This window comes from Pinus tabuliformis, chromosome X, assembly GCF_031772625.1.
Source record: "Pinus tabuliformis cultivar Carrire ecotype Pingquan chromosome X, CPIR1, whole genome shotgun sequence".
Lineage (NCBI taxonomy): Eukaryota > Viridiplantae > Streptophyta > Pinopsida > Pinales > Pinaceae > Pinus > Pinus tabuliformis.
The window spans coordinates 1,001,133,015-1,001,157,724 of record NC_142308.1 but is presented as its reverse complement, the minus strand read 5'-3'; the positions used below and the strand labels follow the sequence as shown (position 1 = coordinate 1,001,157,724).

The following is a 24,710-nucleotide window of genomic DNA, read 5'->3' as shown; positions in this document are numbered from 1 at the left end:
ATTTATATACAAACTGCAAAATAATTTATAACTTTTTTTTTATATTTATAAGTTAATTATAAAAAAATAAAAAATAAAAATCTTAAAATAAAAATTAACTTCACCAATTATCTTTTGTTTTTCATATCTACAAGCTTCCTAAAATAACAGATTTATCCTCACATAATCATTTAAAAAAACATTTAATAAAAAAAAATAAAAAATTTAACATTCTTCACAAAAGTTCCAATGTACCACTAGCTTAAATTTCCTTTGGTCCTTAATGTACAACTCCCTAGTGGAATATTTCAAAATAAGGAGGAATATTTCAACCTAGGGTTTGGATTATAGAGTGGATATAGTTGTTACCTTCCGAAAACAAAAAATGTCTAGCGCTTTATTAATGGATATTTCAAAATAAAAGGGGTTGTTTCACGGTAAAGTTTTGGATTATACGGTGGAAGTTTTGTTTTTCATCTTCCATATTTTTGAAAACAAATATCCATTTGTATAGTTTAGATATTTTTTTATATTATTATTATAATTTGTATAATTGGCAATTTTTCCAAAAGGTGCAAAGAGAGGTTGATAGGTGTTTTAAATTGAAAAATGGTATAAAATTTCACACGCTTTGAAACTTTGTTGTTATCTAAGTTCAAACACCCTGAAACTCTGTTGTTGTGTAATTGAAACGAACTTTTTTGCAATTCCATTCTAGTAATTCCATCGTAGATTGCTTTCCAATGTTTTGGTACTAATATTTCCTAGTGACATTAGGATACTTTTCGAAAGCTACAACGAACATTTTTGCATTTCCATCCTAGATTGCTTTTCAACTTTTGGGTACACTAATTATATTTCCCAGTAACATTACCATATTTTTCAAAAGCTATTCAATTCTTGTGCTCAGGATATTTAAAAGCTATTCAATGGTTATACTTAGGATATTTAAAAGCTATTCAATGGTTATACTTAGGATATTTAAAAGTTATTCAATGGTTATATTTAGGATATTTATATTTTTGTTCTAGTTTATCTATCAAGTGATTTTAAGTATGATGTCTTAGCATTTAGTTATAAAGAGTCATATATAGTTTTGGTGCACATTCATCATCGTATTAAAACAATAAATTGAACAATATTCTCCTCAAATCACCTTTTGTTTTACTTCAAGCATGATTGATATCATGCATAATCATATAATTTATTATAATGAATTGGTTGTTAGTATAACTTTCATAACACAATATATCTCTCTTTTGAACTAGAATGTATCTCCATATGAAGTGATGTATTACTCATCTTGTTGTCATTGCAACATAAATTGTAATGTTACATTGTTTATTTATTGTGCATACTGATAAGATGTGAGTGTGGTGTATTTTTCTTGATTAATGGTTTTTACTGAATTGCTTTATTTTTTAGTGCTTCCAAATAGAATCTAAATCAGTTCAGAGACAATAATTTCAATGGTAACTAGTTTGCATAGCTACGACTCACTATACCTTCTGATTTTGTTTTTCACTATTTTTGAGTGCTTCCAAATATAATCAAAATTATTTCAGAGATTTTAATTTCACTATTTTTGAGTGTTTCCAGATATAATCTAGATCATTTCCGAGACAATAATCTCAATGGTAACTAGTTTGAATAGCTACAACTCACTAATAATACCTTTTGATTTGTATTCCACATTCAATATGGCAATAGAATCATGAGTGTGTTGAGTTGTACTTCAAATCATTTACAACACTACTAACATATATCTTTGTATATGAGAAAAAGTTTCAAAGCATTGGATTCAAAGTGTATTCAACCAAGTTGCAGTTATTTTTAATTTGAATAAATTTAAGTGAACTATATTGATTTATTAATAGAAACAGTTGGATACTTCTTGTTAAATTAGGTGTTATTTTGTGTTTGATTTAGGAATTAGTAATGAAGTTTGCTAATTGAAAAAAAAATATCATGATTTGATTCTAAAGTGGGTGGGATAAGGTTTAAAAGTGCAGCTATACTCTATGCTACCTGTAAGCCAGATTTTGACAGCTTTAAAAGGGCAGCAAATTTTGTTGTTATTTGATGAAAGCAAGAAATTTGGTAGACTGACTATTTCATTGTGAAGCAACATGCACTTACAGGAATCATATGAGACACCAAGCGGCTATCTCTAGAATTACAGGTCTTGGCTAGGTTGGAAAAACTTTCAAATTTAAAAGAAGAAAAAAATTCAAGTTCTCGCTTAGTTCAACCTTCCAGACAGGAGCACTCATAGTTCAAACATTAAGAAGCAAAAGTCATAGTGGAGACAATGGGAAGAAAAAGTAAAAAAGGTAATCGAGCAAGTGCATAATTTGTCACAGATCTATTTTTGCATGCAAAAGTATTTATAAAAAATAAGAAATTATAATATGGTTAATCCCCTTCTATTTCCTTCAATTTATTGTTAATTGTTAATGTTTTTTAGTTTAACACTTTAAATAAATGTATACACAGTTATAACAAACATAACCATTGGCAACCTCCAGAAACATAAGCTAATTAGAAGCCACTAGAGGAAGCTACTTCAGATTTAAAGAAATGCAGAAATTAGACTCAGATCTAAATGGCTCAATAATAATTAATAGCCTAAAAATTGGTTTTGAAATGCAGAAATTAGACTCAGATCTAAATGGCTCAATAATAATTAATAGCCTAAAATTTGGTTTTGCATCAACACGAAGATGCCAGTTATATTATTAGAAACAAACACACCCATTCACAACCTTACAAATGGCAAGCTAATTACAATCACAGGTTTCTATTTGCATAGAATATCCAACTACGCTATAAGAATTTTAAATTGTACACAACTTGATTCAGTGGCTACCCACTAGCCACCAGACAAAACTGACTTCAAAGGAAAAAGAAATGGACTTTTTCTAGATGCTGCAGCAGTAATCAACAACTTTGAAGTGGGGTTTGTACATTCACAATGGTGTGGCTAATTTTACCAAAACAAGGTATTAACAGGTCAAATAAATGTCTACACAGTCATAAAGGAGTCAAGGACACCATCATTGGCAACTTCAAAAAACACAGGCTAATTACAGTATAGCGTATACAGCCATGGTGTTAGGCCTCTATACTTTTTTAATATTTGATACGATTGCTACCACAAGCCACTTGATGAAATATATTTCAGATTTATGAGAATTCCAATATGAAGTTTGCAGAAATAGAATGATCTGAGTTTTTTTACACGACCAAAAACGAAACAAAAAAACATTGATACTTCAAACACATGTACACAGTGATATCAGACAGCCATTGGCAACTCAAGAACCGCAAGCTAATTACAATCCCATGTTCCTATATGCATAGGATATCTAGCCAAGGTGTTAGGAATCTCTCTGCGGAAAAAGGTATTAGGATTCTATGTTGTATACAATTTGATATAATTGCTAGACATTAGATAAAACACACTTCAAATTTATAATAAAAATGAATTTGGACTCTATATAATCCCAGTAAGACGCATATCATAAATATCAATTCAGCACAAAGAGATTTAATGTACATTACTTGACGTGGTTGGTTAAGTTCCAGTACTCGGAGTAGTCTGGGTAGGTTCTGTGGAAGGGTTTAGCCCAGAGGATGCAGGTGGACTATTACCATAAAAAGGGTGTATTTCGTATTGGACCCTACAACTTCCCAACAATGGCTTGAGCTCCTCGCTTTAAAGAACAACATTTGTAGAGGGTTTTTGTTGCTAATTGCAGAAATGACCTGCAGTTATTGATGGATATATCTCAAACGGTAAACGGCGCCACTAACAAAATATGGAGTTGATCCTTCAGGGAAACCGTTCCTTCCTGGAACATTATTAGCTTTATCGGACAGGTTGGAAATGAGATTTGAAGTGATAGTTCTAAACGTGTATGGATTACCCGTATCGATATCTTAAAAATCGGGATTTTCACATTTTTATCTTAGCAAATGAGAATAAGAATATATTATTTTTTAGCCATGTTTATAGTTGAAGTGAAAGTAGCCTTCACATTTTTATCTCAGTAAATGGGAATAAGAAGATATTATTTTTTAGTCATGATTATACTTGAAGTGAAAGGAGTCATTGCAATTTTGAATGATAGATATAAAATGATTCCATTTTACTTCAGGTTTCGATTTTCAAGACGATTCTTGCACTAAAATATAAATGGTTTGTCCTTTCAAGAATTATGTATATATTTTATAAACAAATCATATAGAATGGTTTGTCCTTTCAAGAATTATGTATATATTTTATAAACAAATCATATAGAAAGATATAGTGAATTGTGTAATCGTGAGAGTTTTTAAAATAATATTAATTTAATAATATAGAATGGTTTGTCCTTCGGAAGTCTGACAGTGCGCACATATGTCAAATGGAAATATGTGTACGGATGTGGACACATGTGAAATGGAAATCTCTATGTATAGATGCGTACACACGTCAAATAGAAACCTGTGTATAGATGTCAGAAAGAGAAGTGTTGACGATATAACTGATTCAGAAGAAGGATTATTGGCCTAATTATATTATAAAATTAATTATATTGAAATATACATTTAAATATTTAAAAATTAAAATTTTATTAATTATATAATTACATTGTTAACAAAACATAAAATTTATTTATATATTATTTTTTTATTGGGATATAATTAAAATTTATTTTATATTCTCAATAAATTATGCCAGTTTAGTTATAAATAATATTTTATTTTAAAATTAGATAGTGCTTTCTCAAGCAAAAAGTCTCCTTGTTAAAATTATCTTATTGCTTTAAATAATGTTTTGATAAGTTTTACAGATAGACAATGGAAAAAAAATTAATAGATAACTAAAAAAATTGAATAATTTAAATGATGTCACTATAAAAAAAAATAGAGATCATTTCCAAAACTAATTGAATTATTTTTTTTATTTGTTAAAAATGGTGGTACCAATGGTTTCATTATCTTTTATTCTCTACCCGTAAAACTTGAAATTAGTTGTGCTATATTTTACTTCATAATTGCATAGGTAAATAAAAGTTAAGGAAAAAAATAATTTATTCTTTAAATTACGAATCATAATGTAAAAATAGGATGAATGATAATGCTTTCATAGGTTTTGATATGGGCAAATGGAAAAAAAGAACACTCGTGACCCAAAATGTATATGGTAATTGAATTACTAACTGTCAAGATTAATTGAATTACTCTTTTTTATTGGTTAAAAGTGGTATTGTCATGTGAGTGGTTTTTTCATTTTTTATTCTCCAACTATTTAAAAAGATGAAATTAATTGTGGTTTGTATTACTTCATAATTATGTTGGAGAAATAAATTGAGAAAACAAAATTATGAGTGATGAAATGAACTATTTTAATCATATTCATAAATGTATTTAATTTTTAAAGTATTTTGAAAATAACTCAGAACTGTTCTGGTTATAAAGTATTGATAAACTATTATATTGGTAAATCATAGTATTAATCGATAATATAGTAGAAATTGTACTTAAAATCCTCAAGTTTTACAGCTGTAAATCAAAATTTCTACAGATTCATCCTTAAATTTCCACTATTTTTGAAATAACTGACCAGGGGAAGTCATTTACTTCAAAGGGCGGGTATGCGGGGGTGAACTCTTAGCCACCATTGTAAATACTAGGTGGGAATAAGAATAACATAGATAATAAGCGCTCTGTTCATGATGGGGCTATTCTATTGGGAATCAAATATGTGTAATCAGGTGTAATTGATGAGTACCCATGGTCGAGTGCAGGCGAACCTGCCACTTACTGCTTCAAACCCCAAGGTACTATAATATATAATGTTCTGTTCATCACTCCAAACCTCTTCCGAGGGAAAAATTTCGGAGTTCCAAAAGTGATTAAAGAACATCTAAATATTTTGTTTTTATGATAAATCATACTGAATGATTCCAAAAGTGATCGTAAAAAAATTTGGCAAGTATTTTTAAGGAATTTCTTTTATTTAAAAAATTAAAAAAACAGAATTCTCTTGAAAATTAAAAGTATAGTGCCCTACGATGACATAAATTGTACTGAAGCAAAAGATCAAGAATTTTTTCAGAGTGTTGAGCAAGCTTGCATTACAATGATATAATTAGGATTTTCATAAAATATGATGAATAACAAATCAACCATGATGTTCGTTAACATCTCTAGGTCTGGATTTCTGGCATCTCTAAGTCTATGATGCAATCGACCTTCTGAACAAGTCTGTTAGATACGCGTTAGGTCTCTTACAAAAGCTATCATAACAATAGAGACTAGGTTACAGAGTCATCTAACTAGTTTGATCCTATACCAAGTTTTTGTGTTCCGATCACTTGACTCGCTCACAACCAGGTCATGGTGATAATGACGGAAGCTCTGTTTCAGTCAGTCATCTTACATTTTCTTTTTCTTGTGCAGATTTATGAATCTGATCTTCAATTAATAGGCCGCAGCAAATGGAACAGGCCCTTTCCGCCCAAAAGATTTGAAAGGTCTACCCACTCCGACATAGCCTTCAATCAGACGACGATAAACGACTAAATTGTGGGCGTAAGCAGGATCAAGATTTCGGATGTCATTGTTGTCCAAAACAATCTTTACACCCACGTGAAAATATGTCCAGGGAAGCCAATCCAACAGTTTTGTTAACCATCGCCATGAATTCTCGTTGAAAACAAATCCAGGAACTTTGGGAACAACATCCCTCTTATTCACCAACCGCAACACTTTCACTCCTAGCTCGTCCATTCCCATGGCAAATGCTCTATTCCCTACGCGCGGACTCGCGAATGCAAACGCAGTCACAGGTAAGGGCCGTTCCGGAAAGTTTGAGTTGAGAATTTTTTTTATGTCATATGAACTTAACGTTGCCAGGGCAGCTCCCAAGCTGTGTCCAGTCAAAGTTACGCTCAAACTTTCATCCTTGAATTTGTCCACCAGTCTGAGAATCTCGGAAATAACAGTATCTCTGGCACATCTTGAATCTTCTCCTTTAGAGATGTAGCAGCTTAAAAATCCTTTCTCTACTCGGACACCCTTATCGCTTAAACTAGCTGTACTTGATAATCGGTGTCCCATGACTTTGTTCCTCAAACGAGGTGTAGTTGGAAATCCGGCTTTGACAACGTTGTGCTTGAAACGGCTAAAAGATAAATATCTCTAGCATCCTGTATCCATTCTTGGCGTGTTTCAGTTCCTCTCCACGCTACTACAATATCTCGCCTCCCTAGTCTTCGTATCTCTTCAGCGTCTGTGCAGACTGCAATAAAGCCAATCCAAACAGATTGCTCTACCGGCCTCCCCAGTGCATCAGTTTCCGCGTACAAATACTTGGTCACTTCGTAGCCGGCGCTACAGGAAGCTCCGGAATGAGCAGGCCTTTTACAACTCTCAAACAATTTATCAAGGCTGTATTTACACCCACCTAGATCATTCGTGGAAAGTTTAATATCAAACGCATCATAGCACAACTCTGCAAAATCACCATATCTGAGAATCTCAGCTTTGAATACTGGATTAATGGGATCTAATAACCCATTCCACGAGTTTGCTCCTTGAATATCTTGCCACATAGCCGCAAGTGGTATCTTTTCGTATCTGGAGGCCTTCGTCAAATCTTCCTGCAAAAGAGGGCAGCTCGAAGTTGTCGAGGATGAAGGGAACAGCCTCATCCTTCGTAGTACTGAACACAGGTGATGTAGGATTCGAAACATCGTTTATGGTTTTCTAGGTTTTCAAGTGATAACAATTTAACCAGTGAAGAGAGGCTGGGCAAGTTAACGACTTTAATAACAGCTTAACCTTTGCAGCTGTAAGCAAAATGTTCAATTATCTTCCACAGAAATCCCAATATGTATATTGCCATACGCCGAATACCATTATATAAGGCAGATCAAAGTGGGATACCGTGTTTATCAATATGACATAGGAAACCCATATGCAACAGCAAGCAGGATAGGCTTCATGAATTTGACTATATCAAACTTGAAATGGTCGCATCAGGAACATTGACTGAAAATATTTTGCTTGAACTTGATGAACTTTCCACCAAAAATTGTTCAATGGTGAATACGTCTCTTCCCAGCCGTGCAACGTTCCCGGCAAAACCATCCATCCGATAACAACGTTGGTCGGCATCACGCTCAAGCAGTGGAGATAAGTGAGTATTTTGCCCATCTAACTTACCCCCCGAGTCCCGACTCCCGAATGGGTGAATCAGTCAGACGAGTAATTTTATGTCATAATCACCATGGCTGTAGCAGGGTGCACCTCTCCTTAATTCATGAAACTTCGGAACGTTGTCTCCGCCGTGTACCTATCGCCGCCACTTACTGTGACCCGTGGCGAGATATGAGGATTTGGCGGTGGCTAATTAGTTAGTACGACTTGTACTCTGAGGAAATACCTCCGTTGAATATTAAGCAAATGTTGGCTGAGAATAACATGAGATTCAACGGCCAAGATTAATTAACAAGTCAAATATAAAATACGCTTAAATGTATTGCTTGGTATGAAAATAAAAAATGTAGTAAATGAATTAACTAGTTACATGGTGCCTTCTTCGCATCCCTTCAGCATAATAATTACAACATTTCCATGATTTTTTTATTATTAAAAGATGAGAAACAAAATGATTTTTTTATTATTAAAAGATTAGAAACAAATTATTTATAAATATGATTTAAAATTATTGTTTTCTAATTTATTATATTTCAAATATATTATTTTTTAAAATAATTTAATATAAATTTTCAAAGTGAACAAATATAAATATAATAATTTTACATATTACTATTAAATAAATTAAACAATACAAGATTGCGAATTAACATAAGCAAAAAATACTTATAATTAATATTAATTAGATTTATCTTAAACTCAAATATATCAAGTATCAAGAGATCAAATTTTGAGGTTAGAATTTGTTGAGCTCGGAATTTGAGGAAAAGTTTGCACCTAGAGAGATAATCTCTGTGAACACGTGGGATTAAGATAGATTTAGGATGGTTTCACTCCTACCGCCATGCTAAATATGCTAAATATCTCAAAGATTAATTTGTCCATTTTAATTTCAAATTTGCTCAATCACCTAAAATGATAAAAACATGGAATGGTGAAAAATGAAAATTATGAATACAAAGCGACAATGATATAAAATGTGAATAAATGTAGTTAACTGCAAACAGTTTTCATTGTAAGCAATCTTAAACTGATCTTTTTCTAGTATTCTTATTGTCACATGTGTTAGTTTCTCCATCTTTTCATATGGATCATATTAGAAGGGTGGTTCAAATCATAGACAATTCAAATATTTAATTCAAGCTATTGTAGTGAGCGTTATACCTTTTCTCTCTTGCTCTCCAATGTTAATAGTAGCTTCCTCCAAAGTCAACCATTGTGACTTATTAGTGTTAAACCCCAAGTAAGATACAATAGTAGTTATTTTCTATTACATCGCTTGAATGCAATTTGACTAACAATATTGAGTGATCGAAAAGGGGAATAATGATAATGTACTCAACTACAAATATTTTACAGTTTCAGGAAATAAACACTTCAACTAAGTGAACGTTTTATTTAAGATGAAAATTCAATAGTTAAATTTCGATAGTTTTAGTTTGATATTCTAAGGCATCAGTGATAACTATTGATTTAATTTTTTGAGTTAGCTCGATCGGTGAACATTTTTCCTTAGTTCTCTTCCTTACAATCATATTAATTGAGGGATTGTTGTTGATGTTCAGATGTGTTAAGAAGGTGCATATTATATCATCCACGTTAAGTGCTTTAAAAAGTGGGACTTGATCAGTGGTTAGAAGAGCTTGAGAAACCTCTTCATCACTATCTTCGAACCATAAAGGAATTTTTGTGTCTGAAATATTTTTTCCTGGAGGGTAAAGGGAAAGTCTCTTAGTGAAATTTCCATGGGGAAGCTATTCATTTGATGACCAAAGAAACTCTAGATAAACTGAATTTGCCTAGCCTTTGAACCACTCTGACTGCCATCCATATGGTTGATAGATCCACGGTAAAACTAGAAGGGGTGTTGGAAGATATTGTGGTCTCAATAGATTCATGGGAATATTTAGCTGACTTCATGATCCTCCAACCCTAAACAAACCTTGGAGTTTATCCACTAATTCTCGAGAGGTCTTGGTTGGCCACAACAGATGCATTAGAGAAATTGAGGTTTAAAATGGGTCTCAAAACAAAAATGTAAAACCAAAATAAAATTTATAAGAACCAATAGGAATCATGATGATGATGTCACCATGGGGGATGATCGACCATTTTTGGAGTAAAAAAGTTAAAGGATTAAAAAATAAAAATAAAATAAGAAAACTACTTTTCAACTCATATTTTCAACTTATCTCCCTACGCATTTACTCAAATTTCAAGCAGGATCACTCGTGGGATGGGTAATCGAAGTAGTACCCATATTTCATACTTTCAATGGACCTTACTACAAAAGAAATGATAAATACATGAAAAAATCTGATTGCAATCATTCCTTTTCATGTATTTTTCATTTTTTTTATAGAAGGGTCCACTCCAAATTTGCAACCTGGGACTTCTTGGATAAGGAATTAAATTTTGCATCCAACGAGTGCTCCTGCTCAAAATGTGAGTATAAATGTTGGAAGATAAGTTGAAAGTACAAGTTCAAAAAGTAGTTTTTTTCTTTTCCTCCCTAAAATTTACTTATGTAATCTAATCTTCTTTTATTTTTCACACTATTATTTTATAATATTACCTAGGAGGCCCATTTTAGCCATTTCCCTATAATGGCCTCTTTTATTTCTCCTATGTTCCTCAAACAAAGTTCCTGAACAACTTTTGCATAAATAGGAACATCCTTAATAGATTTGAACAATGGAATTTTTACACAAACATTCCTGAATTCCCCCCAAAACTCAAATTTCAGTTGATTAGGTGGTTTTTCAAGACACAACATTTTTGTATAAGGAATGGATCCATATTCTTTTTTAAAGAGTTCTTTCATGATAAGAAGAAGGCACTATTAGTTCAGGTAGGTTATCTTCTTCCTCTTGCTCTGGAATTTTGAAGAATGTAACTAGTTTCGATCTTCATAATTGTCACTTGACTCATGTAATGACCTAAATATTATTTGGAGAAAGAAAATAATGTAAATAACTAAAAATAAAATTATTTGTTGAGCATGGGTTTCATGCTCAAGTCATTTTTTCACTAGGTCATGCATCCATTTAATTCTCCTAAAGTTTGTCATGAGTCAAGAGTCACTGTCACATTGTAAAAGACCCTTTTGGGCACATGTATGAAGAAAAATGTGATTTATTTTGTATTTGGAATTTTATAGAAGACCCCCAAGAACAAGTCAACAAGCCAGCTAAAGTCAGCCTAGAGTGGGCTTAAAGAGCCACTTGGAAGGCTATATAATGGAGGAACTTCAAGATCCTTGGACATATACATCAAGCATACAAGTTGGGTTTTTATCTGCAATTGGAATGAAGTGCGAAAAGTCCTAAAAAAGAAGGATAAGGTCAATGAAGGAAGGGATAAACTTTAGAAGAAATCGAAGGTTTGAAATATGTCATTTTTCTCCACATGTGGGAGTGCCATAGCGTTTCTAGGGCGTAAAATTGCAGATAAAGTTGCAAATTGTTTGGGTAAGGATGAAAGGCTTCAAGATGTTTCTTCACTATCCTCGGAAGATCCTTTTCCTGTTTTAAAGAAGGAACATTGGCTGGCTAGCTTGGTTTTTGGAGGGAGCCCTAGTCTAGGGATTGGTCTTCGAAGTCTCCTTTGAAACTGATTCTATAAGAAGATAATTTATTTTTTGTTTCCCCTTCAAGGGTTTTTTCCCTGTCTTGGAGCCTATATCTTGTGTTCAATATGTGAACTTCATTTCTTTTATTTTAGCATTGATTTGATGATAAGAACATAATCATAAAAAAGAATAATAATATAAGGTCACAAATAATGTCAAAGGAAGGAAAGGTCAATTAATATTCTTTCCTAATGAATTTCCGTCATGGAATCAGATCTAAGATCAAGAATCTTGGTATCTTCAAGATCATCGACGAGTTTTTGCATTGCTCTGAGTAACCAAAAATAATAGACTATATATAGATCGAACCATTGAGAAGTAATCCAAGCAAGAAAAAGTAATTTTCACAGCATCCAACAAGGGAATATGTCTCAAGAAATACTTCATATACCTCAAGAATCTGAACAAGAATAGAAGTTAAAGAGACGACATGTTTGGCTTGGGTTATTTTTGGCACCAGTAAAGGAGGAAGACCAATTGATTCTTGTGAGAGCCTTCAGCTATAATATATGTCGCTTTTAGTGCCTATGTTTTGACATGAGGAAGATTACTTCAAAATCAATATTGTAAGCTACCTTATCTCTTATTTGAAATGATAATTGGGCCGAAAATTAGGAGGTGACCTAGTGAAGGACCAAGTTACAACAAGGCTAGTTGTAGGGCTCCTACACCTAAGATGTTAGGTCCCTATACTAATATTGTAACCCCTTATTATTATTATTGCAACCCCCTTATTATATTTGTATGCCCATGTAATAGCCATATTGTTATTATTGTGCCCCATAGAAGCCCATTATTGTCATTGTTGTGCCATTACATTATTATTGTTATGTCAGCTCTTATTATAGTATGACCCCTTATACTCCTATATATAGAAAGGAGGTCTGGTCATTTTTATCATCCAAGAATCATTCATTTGTGTAATGTAAATGAGGTTTCCCCCTTGAAGAGGCTGATTTCTAAGGAGTTTATCTATCTTTTCTATCTTTTTGTGAGCTAGTTTCATAACATTTGGTATCAGAGCTTTGGATTCTAGGGTTTCACTGGTCTAAATAGGTCATCGTGGAATTTTCGCTATAACTTGTTTTCTGTAAAGTTTCAGAAGCTGAAAAAATAACCCATTTGAGACGCAATCACACTAAACCTTGGGTCCAAATTTCAAATCTTGTATTGCTATGTTTTTTGAGATATGATCTGAGGAAGTTAGGTTTTTGGAAGCTCCAAAATTCCATCTCAAACAGACCATCTTGGAATTTTCGCTATAACTATTTTTCTACGAAGTTTCAGACTCTGAAATTAAAACCCATTTGAGATAAAAACTTCATGAATCTCGGGCCTGAATTGTATATCTTGTTTCACTATATTTTCGTAGATATAGTCCAAGACATTTAGCGTTTTTGCAGGCTCCAGAATTACATCCAAAACATGTGACCTTGGGAAAATCATCATAACTTTCTCTCTAAGCATCAAATTGAAATTTATGAAGCAGGGTAGGAACTCATTCAAAATTTGTAGAAGATCCAAATTCAAACAATATTGCAAGTGCTTGACAAGGATGGAAAAATCATATTGGAACCTGAAGCAGTCACAGAATTGAGAAATCGACAACTACGAAATCGATCAAATTCAAAGTATCTCATCAAGTGGAAGAACTTACCTGCTGAAGATTCCACATGGAAGGATGATAATCTTATACAAAAGCATCCAGAACTACTCAAGCGTTGAGGACAACAGTTTTTGAAGGGGAGGGACATGTTAGGTCCCTATACTACTATTGTAAACCCTTATTGTTATCAGTGCAACCCCCTTATTATATTGTTGTGCCCATGTAGTACCCATATTGTTATTATTGTGCCCTTACATTATTATTGTTATGTCGGCTATGATTATATTATGACCCCTTATACTCTTATATATAGAAAGGAGGTCTTGTCATTTGTATCATCCAAGAATTGTTCATTTGTGTAATGTAAAGGAGGTTTCCCCCTCGAAGAGGGAATTTCTAAGGTGTTGATCTATATTTTCTATCTTTTTCTGAGCTGGTTTCATAACATAAAAATTGTGGATTAGTAGGCCAAATTTAGTCATGGATGGAAAATTAATATGTGAAGGAAAAGATACTCTAAATTTTGGACCTCTTGTGGGATGGAAAAGGGACTAGTTATGCATTCACTGAAGACCATCTCAAGAAAGCAATTTTAGGGAAAATTTCTTTAGAGAATTTTGGGTACATGTTTATGGAATAAATATTAGAGACTAACCAAGGTAAAATTATGAACATACAGTAATTTCCAACAGCCTTAGATCTACTGCACAAGAGGTCCACAGGGCTTATTGTATAGCGAGGAGCAAGGGCCAAGTCTCTATATCTATGAATAGTAACAAGTAGGTCGATATGTATAGGATGATCTATATAGGCTAATTTAGAATACCTACAGTGGGCTAGTAGACTAGTAAGCCAAGATACCTTGTTAGAGGATACAAGAATCAAGGTTGACGAGGTATAATGAACATAGTTTCAAGGTTTTTGTAGTGGATAAAGTTGAAGTGTGATAGTATAAGCTTGATTCCAGAATAACAAGCATCCTATGAATTAACTTAGATCATGATTTTGAGATATTGAAGAAGGCCTTATAGAAGCTTCAAGTAATCATGGAGGACAAAGATATGAATAATAGTTTTATGCATAAATACATAGAGGGTATGCATAATGATATGGAGTACATTAGGATTTTGTTGAATATTGTGATTAGTGAAAAATCTATGGTTTGTAGACTTCACTTTGATGAAGGTTTGTGCATATATAAGATTCTAAACCCTAAATGGAAATTGTATTAGAAATCCCTAGAAGCCAATAAAGCTATTTTTTTGTTCTCTCATAGAAGCCCTAACTCTTGACTTTTATGGCTTCTAGATTATCTAGGGCATATGGTAATCTTGAGCGAGGGTGGAATAAAATCTAGGATATGACATTGAAACCATATGGTTGATGTCTCTATGATAAATATCAAAGCAATTTGGGGTTTGTGTCTATGAATCATAGGAGAATACCCCATGTAAGAACCATGAAACCCTAAGTCCTTATCATGCTCTTATACTTGTATTTTTGTTATTCATACTTGTAGGTGAATGTTGCAGATACATAATTAAGGAGAAAAAAATGAGAAGGATGGATTAGAAAAGAAGTCCCCGTGCTTATTGATGATAAGAATCAAGGAAGTAGGGAACTGTAATGACCTTGAAGAAACTAATTCTATCAAGGTCATTAAAGGAGTAAGCATGTATCATTGTATTTTTATGGAATCATAGATAGAAGCATGTGATAGTAGGATATTTAAAGCCTACTTGTTTGAATTGCTTGAAATCAAATAGTCCTTTAAGAATGAAAAGATTGGGGACCATTCCACATAAGTTTTCATCCTTATATTATCTAAAATAATGTTAGAGGAAGTCATTTTTCTAAGGTGTATCATCATCATCATGTAAAAATCATCATCTTCGAAGACTCTTGGAAGAAGCATTGTGAAAATATTAGTATATATTCCATATTGTATAGAAACGATACTCTGCAAAGGATGAAGGAATGTAGTTGGTCTTGTAGCCTCATCATTGAATACATTTAGCTAGATGATTGTGTGAAATATTAAGAATGCATGTTTTAAGTAACTTTTGGCTAGTATTCATATAATCCTGGAATACACGTCAATCATAAGTTACACATAATGAATCTTTCATTTGGATATATGATGCCTAAGAATATGAATTTGACTTACTCTAATGGATATGAATATTAAGACTTTCTCACTAGAATATATATATACATATACATATACATATACATATATACATATATATATATATATACATATATATATATACATATATATATATACGTATATATATATATATATATATTAATATATATATATATATATTATATATATATATATATATATATATATATATATATATACATATATATATATATATATATATACATATATATATAGCTGTATATATATCTGTATATATTAGTGATGAACATCTAGTGTAATCTCTCATTAGTTATTTGGTTAACATATTGTTTTTTCTACCTGGAAGAATGTTGCAGGATGAAAATTGAGGCAAGGTAAAATGTATGGAATGTATTGACAATGTATACGAAAGCTCAATATCTGGTACATGGAAACAATGAATTCAAGATACACTCATATTTGAATTGAAAGGTAGTGGTTTGAGAAGACAACCTGAAGGTCAAAGGAGATCACTTTCTTCAGGAAGCTATGATCAACTAGAAACTTAGGAAGGCTCAATATAATTCCTTCATTGAAATTGACAAGTGAAAAGTGATGTGAAAGATTAATGATATGGAACTTGTCACAAGATTGAAGAAGATGGATTCATGATACCTCGAAAGGAAGTAGGCTCAATACAATGATATGTGGAGAAAAGAGGGAGCGAAGCAACTATGAAACTGGAAGTTGAAACTGTTATGAAGACAAGATAGAAATATTGGGGAAATGACTTTCCAATCAGAAATGAATTCAGGATTCTCCTCTAGATTTTAGAGTGATTAAATGAGATGCATTGAATAGGATCAAGGATCTATTGTCAAGTTAAAAAAAAAATAGGGATATCCTATATGGTTGGGAGAGAGTGATGTTGGACATCACATGTGCATTCTCTTCTTCATGTGTCAAGCACATGACCATGACTAACGACTATAAGTATAATTTAAGGCCTTGGAGAGAGAATGATAGAGGATTGGATAAGAATATGTGGTTTCCTTGAGGATAGAACATCTAAGAAACAAAAGCGACTGACACTCTTTGAAGATGTTACAGGTATCCAAGATAAGAGTGGTCGAAGAGGACCGATATTATTTTAGGATTGAAGGCCAAAAATACAAGATAAGAATAGTCCTAAATGGACATATTTTATGGACATCTAGATGGGTTTTGTGCCTTGTAGAGGCAGTGTGGTGTTAGAGGTAAAGCATCCCAACATAATGCCCTTGAATGAACCAGAGTTTGTCTAGTTAGGCCTCAAAGACAATGTTCATTGATCATAATATTGATGCTTACATTTTATCAATTTGTTTTTTCTTATGAGAGGCTTTCAAAAGGAGTATTGTACTATATTAATTGGAAAATTATTAATACCTCCCTAGTTAAGAGGGAGTTGAATAATTTTACTAGTTTCGGTCTTAATAATTGTCATTTAACTCATGTAATGTTGTTAATTTTATTTGGAGAGAGAAAATAATGTAAATAATTAAAAATAAATTTATTTTTGGAGCATGGATCTCATGCTCAAGTCATTTTGTGATTAGGTCAAGCATCCATTGAATGCTCCTAGGGTTCATCATAAGTCAAGAGTCATTTTCACTTTGTAAAAGTCCCTAGTGAGCACTTTTATCGGGAAAAATATTATTTATTTTGTATTTGGAAGAGTTTAGAGGTCTCCCAAGAACAAGTCATCCAAGTAGCTAAAGTCGACTGAGAGTGGGCTTAAAGAGCCACTTGGAAGGATATATAAAGGAGGAACTTTGACCTCCTTAGACATATACATCAAGCATACATGTTTTGGTTTAATTTTCAATTGGAAAGAAGTGCGAAAAGTCTTATAGAAAAGAAGGAGAAGGCCAACGAAGGAAGGAAGGATATTTAGAAGAAATTGAAGGTCTAAAATATGTCCTTTATTTTCCACACAAGTGAGTTCCCTAGTGTTTATAGGGTCCAAAATTTCATAGAAAGTTGTAGAATGTTTGGGTAAGGATCGAAGGATGGAAGATATTGCTTTGATATCCTTGAAAGGTTGGTTGGATCACTTGCTTTTTCATGGGAGTCCTGGTCTAGGGTTTGGTCTTTGAATACTTCTTTGAAATTGATTATATTTAATAAGAGAAGTTCTTCTCGGTTTTCCCCTTAGAGGGGTTTTTCTATAGATTTGAGTCTATATCTTGTGCTCCTGTGATCTTCATTATTTTTCTTTTATCATTGATTTGATTATAAGAACATAAGCATGAATAATATAATTTCACAAATAATGTTGAAGCAAGGAAAGGTGAATTAATATGCTTCCCTAATGAATTTCCAACAATGAATAATGGGAGTAGTTTGATTTTGGATAAATTTCCCAGACTATAAGTGAATGTCTTTATAGTACACAACTGAAGTAGATATGTAGGAAAAGGTGACAATTTAGTATTATAGAATGGTTGAAGAGTCTTATTATTATTTGGATTTGGCATAGTCTAGGTATCCAACTAAGGTATTATTTGAGCTTGAGTGAATTGATTTGAAGAAAATTAGAGTTGTTGTGGTTGAGGAGGGATTGCATTCTCAAAGGATGGTGTTCCTCTCCATCCAAGGGTCCACTCTTCCCTTGCACCTAAGGGGGCCATTATGGCTATCGAATAGGAGGATACCATCCAAAAGGGAAAGTAAATTTTTGGGAAGGATTAAGAGGTACAAATGTTCAAGGTGGCCAAGGTTTCTTTTGAGTCACAAAATAAATTTTCTCAGTTTCCCCATCTTCCTCTTGAAACATTTCTTTAAGTTCAGGAAAATAAGGGCATTGTTGGGTAGAATTATTTTGTTCACAAATTCCACATAATTGTACATTATTCAAACAAAATTCTCTAAGTGGATGCTTTTTTTAGAAAATTTGAAAAAAATATAGCCAAGGCTAGCTTCACTTCATCCTTCATTCTTTTAGCTTGAAGGGTATCTAATTGTGAACTAAGTGTGCTTAAGATATCAATTTTAAAGTTATCTAGGAGATTCCCTAGTTTAACCTTGATCATCCATATTCCTCCTAATCTACTAATCTGAGATAAAATATCTTGAGAATATTTTCCATATTTTTCACTTCCTCTGGAATATTGTTTACATAATTCATAGATTTCTCCATATGTTAATTGAGAAAAATATTCCGCACCCATCAAATTCAAGGTCTCTAAACATTCCTCTTTTATCCCTTTAAGAAAGAGCATACATAAAGTTCAAGATCGAAGGAGCTTTACTTAGTCCTCTGCAAAGTATATTGGAATCTCTCCACACAGTCTTCTAGACTTTCGTCATCAGATTGAGACATCTTAAAATTTTCTTCCTTAATGTCCCTGACTTTGTAATAATCATGGTATTTACTTAAAAAATTAATTTTCATATCATCCCAATATTTAATAGTGTTTCCACATAGTCCCATAAACCATTAGAGGGATGCATCTCTCATGGTGGTAGGAAAAAGCTTTAATTTTTTAGCATCTGCCAAATATTCATAGATTCGACAAAGCACAACAAACTCAAACAAAAAGTTATTAGGATCCTCTTTAAAAAGGACATGAAAATTCAGAAGAGTAGAGGAATATTTTTTTATTTGAACTATAGCATCAGGGTCTTGAATGGGAAATTCAAAAGAAATTTCTTTTTGTTGTTTTGGTCCATTAACTTCTTCATCTCTCAGCTTTTCCTTTTGTGTAGTTTCTGAAGTTTGAATTTTATTAGATCCCGAGGAACTCTTGAATTCCTCTTCAAAAGGGGTTTATTGCCTTTTTTTAGTGTCTCTCCTCATAATGGTTGTCCTAATGGAAAGGTAACTTTTACAAGAATCCATTTTGGAATTGCAAGCACGTAATTAGGAGTGGTCCCCATCATACCATGTGTCAGGGTTTTAAGAGAATCTTTCTTTTTGCTACCTATGATGTTCTAGATACACTTATTATGATATAATAAAAAGGAAAAGGGATACCTATTTTACTGAAAGGAAAGATTCCTTTGGTCTCTTCTAGCCCTAATATCCTTTGGATTATTTATGTGAAATTACCTGACTCCTTAAGCGCCTCCCTGGCAACGATGCTAGAAATAACGAGTGTTTCTATCGATGTTGTGATATTGTGAGTTATACATTGTCCTTTAATTGTCAACCAGGTTAGTAAAATTATAAGGGGCTCCAATATACACAAATGTCAGGACTTTCACTTACTGAATGACTTTTTCTAAGTGCATGGAAGGTGTTTGTTTCACTTGAAATGTTCCTACTTCTTAGCCTTAGAATTATTTGCTCCTCACTTACCCGACAATTTTAAAAAAGGTAAGCTCAGAATAATCCCTAAGTGGAAAAAAAATTATAAAAATATTTTAATTTCTAATTCCATAGAAGTTAATATATATTAAGACTATTTCAGAATGAAATGCCATTTATCCCTTTCAAAACCAAATATTTCAAATCAATAACCATATACACTAAATATTACAAAGGAAAAAGAAATAATCAACATGTTGTTTGCATTTCATGTAATCACACATAATCTGGGAGCCACAATTATAAATTGTAAATAAAATCTTAGTGGTTTTCGTATAACTTATTAGATTGGTGACAAATAAATGAAACAAATACATGAATATAATCAAACCATTTAAAATGAATATGGTAAACTATTCTAATGCATAAAACAAACCACTTAGTGAATGCGACAAAGTCACGTGGAAAATGAGACAAAGTAACTAACCAATCAAAAAAACGCAAAAGGTTTGGCACTTGACCATGCCGTGAGAGGGCCCAACTCAAGGCTTGGTTAGTGCCCTCGATCATTTAATTATTCAGTGCAACTCAACAAAAACCAATAGCTTAACAAAACATACCAGAGCATGATACAAATGCAGATGTAGAACCCCGCCAATCAACCATGGGCAATATTGATTAGTTTCAGAGGTCAAAATGATAACATGTTTCTACACTCTTCGCACTTCTCTTTTTATATAGAGTCTACAAAACCAAAAATAACCAAGCCAAAGTTTGGGCTTATCTTTGCTAACTGTCTCTAACTGCCTCAACGATAAACACAGTAAAATTCTATGGACATAAAGTAAACTTAGTTGGGATTTAATCGGCCTATTCTATTTTCACACTTGGGACTTACAAATTGTCGATAGTTCATTTTAACTTTTGAACCCTATACTTTGAATATCTCCTATGAGTGTTTTGAAATGAGCATCTTTGACGGTAATTGGTCCAATATAGCTACTTGTTATCGATATCTTCCAACATTCTATCCATTTCCAAGTGAATGACTTCAACTTGTGCACCAAGTTTTTACAGGAACACCCACCCAAAGCCTTTGCAAATCAATTAATGAGTCTGCCACTAAGTTACAACTATATGTGTAAGTTAATTCTGCCACTAAGTTACAACTATATGTGTAAGTTAATTCTGCCACTAAGTTACAACTATATGTGTAAGTTTCATATAGGATTAGAGATACCATGCAACCAAATGGGAAATCCTATCATAACCATTGCCATAAATCTTATAAACATAATGGTGCAAAGATGGAATTTGGATAGTCAGACAACGAACTTCAGCCAAATCCATATTCTTAGGGTCAAGATGGTCAATAAGAGCTCAATTGTATGCCACTTCCGAAAATCCATGATCCCGATGAATAAGTTTTGCAAACAAAACCCTGCCGACAACTAACGTGGACTTAACTGAAACATTTCACTAAAATAAAAATTATATTATTATATTTTTATTCATTCTTATGTTTTGAAAATAACTTAAGTAAAAATAAAAGTTATATTATTATATTTACAATATCATGTGAGATAATGACATGGCTTATCAATATCATATGCTCAAAAAATCATAACTCACTTTATATTACACGTATTCATAAATATTTTTTAAGTAATTAATTTAATTAATAGAAAAAAAAACATAACTACTTTGAAAATAGACTTGAACTTTTGGTTTGTGCATACTAATATAAATATTTTAAAATATTTTATGAAAGCTAAATCTTATCATTTATATAATAAATATTAATATTTAAATTAAAATTCGAAAAATCTTATTTTAAAACACATATCTATCTATTTAATTATTAATAGTTAATTCTAAATTCTAAAATTCTTATTATACTATAAACATCTCTATTAAAAATTCATTCGTATGTTTTTATTAAAAATTAAATCGTGTACCAATACAAAATTAAATCTTGAAAAAATTTAACGTCATATAATGTATATATTATTTACAAAGAAAATCATATGATTAATTTAGCCTGACATGGATCTTACAATTCCGTCTTACACTCACATCGACATGTACTTCGTAAACAAGATACACATTATAATTTAAATAAAATAAATAAATTAATCTATATTTTATACAGAAAATATGAATTATGTGTGATATCCCCAAATTATGTAAATACTTAATTTACTGAAAACTAAATAATTTGTTGTTATTTTAATTATACAATTATTCTTGAATTAATTATGTAGAAGTAAATTAGTAGTTATTTGTAAACATTGTTTTTCCTTGTTAAGTAGTTAGGGAAACAATTATTTGCCCTAACTAATTTCTTGAGTATTTAATCAAGAAAGATTAAGAAGATAGAGGTATCGGGGAATTGAAAGAAAGTCTATGCTTAGATGTCAAGTAGAGTTCAGTAGCTATGTCTGTTGGGACCAGATCGCTGTGAGAGATATTAAGATCTCGTCATAGAAAAGAAGAAAAGGTTCTTTGATATGGGTACAGCTCGAGGAGATACTACAAAGGTAGTAGTCTCAAGGTTGGGAGGTCAACAAGTTTTAGTTGCAGGCTAAATCTAGAAATCATTGTGAGCCAGATAAGTGAAATTACCTTGCAAAGTAATTTAGAAATTTGTTATTTATCTTTATAATGTATATTTATACTTGTCAAATGCTATTAGACTGTAGGAATTATGAGCGCATATATCTACAAGTCAAATGCTATTAGACTGTAGGAATTGACAGATTAGCCTGAGAATGAGTAAAGGTAGTTTGCAATTATTTTTTATGAAAATTGATGAAGAGAAGATTATCTAGGTACTCGTAAAGGTACCATTAAGAATGAGAAGTCTTTGAAAAAATAATAATAAATAAAAGACAGAGTTTGAACAAATAAATCCCCATATTGAAAAACAAGTTAAAGAAGTATATTTTAGCATTGGAAAATAAGTTAACGAAGTTATACTAGTATTAGAATTCAAGTTAAAGAAGTGTAATACAATGTTAGGGTATGAAGATCAATGACTTACTACCCAAAACCTCTTTTTTGTAAACATTAAATGCTAAAAACCTCGCTGGGGTAACCAAACCATGAGTAGTAGGGTTAGAGTAGAACAATCTCTCACACACACACACACACACATATAAAACTAGTCAAAGGGATTCACAATATGATAATAGATATACAAGAAAACACACACTAGAACCTTTCATTAGACATTGGTGAAACCCTAAGAGCAGGGGTAAACGAACTAAGATGAGTGTTCTTCAAAAATTCAAATTAGTTTAATAAATCATGGTAATCCAAAATCTAGAAGGAAATATTGAACAAAAATGCCTTAAATTAACTCAAAATGTCAGAAAAACTATAGCACGACAATTGTCCAAAATCTGAGAGTCTCCAATAGACATTCCACAAAGTTATTCTGCACTCATGCATATAAAGATCCATACCCTCGCAGGCAGGGTCGGAAAACAAATATCTTTACAATAATCAGAAGAAGACAGTTTACGGTTGCAGCATAGAGCTAAAACAATACAGATTCACTTGAAAAATCCCGTTGCGGTTACCAAAATAAATTATTAATAAATCTCTATAATAACTCAAAATAGCCATTGAGATTCATGATGACACAGAGTCTAAAGACTTCCCATTAGGGCATTTCTACAAAATTCGAGCAAGGTTGCCCTAAGTCCATTAAAAAGGAACAGGGTCGAGAAGGTCTCGGCCTTGCATTGTCTTCCTTAATTTAAATGCATACTGCCATCAAGGTTGGCGATCATTACAACCAAAAGATGAATAACATGACAAATATTTAACATTATTCACATACTAAGTCTTTCCTTGGAGTTGAGACTCATATCAGTCATAAAAACCCAGATAGAAATCCCTAGACTAGTTCAAGTACCCGATAATGGGCTGGACATTTGTCACTGTGCATGACGGGCCAAGTAAGGGTTTCCTCCAACTCTTCAACTGGGAATCTGCAATGCCTGCAAAACCTCCATCTCAACTGGAAGGAGTAACACAAATTAGAAGTTTTCATTTCAATCATTTAAAGAAGTATAAACTAGAGATTGAACCTAACAACGAAATTTTAATGTTCAAATTACATGTAGCTAGTCGTAAATAAAAGTCCCCATCATTGTCGAACTGCTGAAGTTTGGAATCTGGTTTGACTATCAAAGAAGCCATAGACCAACAGTAAGGCCCATCATGGCATAGAAAATTATATTTGGCTCCTATCAACCCCAGTAGCAGGCAGGAGACCGAAGATGCTTATGCATGGAAAACCCCCTTGTAGAGCGGACTGAAGAGCTCTTTCCTAGAGGAGAAACAATGAGCACAAATCGAAATGACATTCAAGGCAAAGGAACTTTAGATCAATGCCATAGCTGGAGTCCGTAGATGTGGAGCAGAACCCAAGGATGATGATGGCATTGTCTAGCATTGAAGTCTCCAGAGGGTCGATCCTATTACCTAGGTCGGCACCACAGCCGACAATAAATCAACATAAATGGAGGCCAGGTTGAGCTAACAACACAACAGTGAACTCTGGGTGAATGAACTTAGAGTTAGCATGTATGTTTGGGGCTTATGCTGAGTAGGACATGTCATAATTAAAGTGACATCGATGTGGCTAGTGAGCCTTTTAATACTTCAAAAATCCTGATCATTATGAAATCCATTAAATTTCAACAAGAGAACCTTTAAAAAAGGATTATGATGGAAATACATGCTAAGGTCCATGTTGTAATTCTTTAGTGTATCAAACAAATAGAAAGGAATTAATTATTACGATTCTGTCAAATATATATATGTACCATGTTTATCTATGCAGAAATGTGTT

General features: G+C 32.5%; 1 protein-coding gene and 1 pseudogene across 1 annotated transcript; both read right to left on the bottom strand.

Moving 5' to 3' along the window:
* Positions 1-6,450: 6,450 nt before the first annotated feature.
* Positions 6,451-7,089, bottom strand: LOC149143107 (phospholipase A1-Igamma2, chloroplastic pseudogene; annotated as a pseudogene).
* Positions 7,090-7,100: 11 nt separating this feature from the next.
* Positions 7,101-7,682, bottom strand: LOC149143106 (phospholipase A1-Igamma3, chloroplastic-like). Its single transcript, XM_089451678.1, has one exon. It carries the CDS (start codon positions 7,680-7,682, stop codon positions 7,101-7,103), a length of 582 nt encoding a protein of 193 aa, XP_089307804.1.
* Between the last annotated feature and the right edge of the window lie 17,028 nt (positions 7,683-24,710).

What these genes read in the sequence shown, in the direction of transcription:
- LOC149143106 (XM_089451678.1), bottom strand. Translation starts at nt 7,682, where the DNA reads ATGAGGCTGTTCCCTTCATCCTCGACAACTTCGAGCTGCCCTCTTTTG.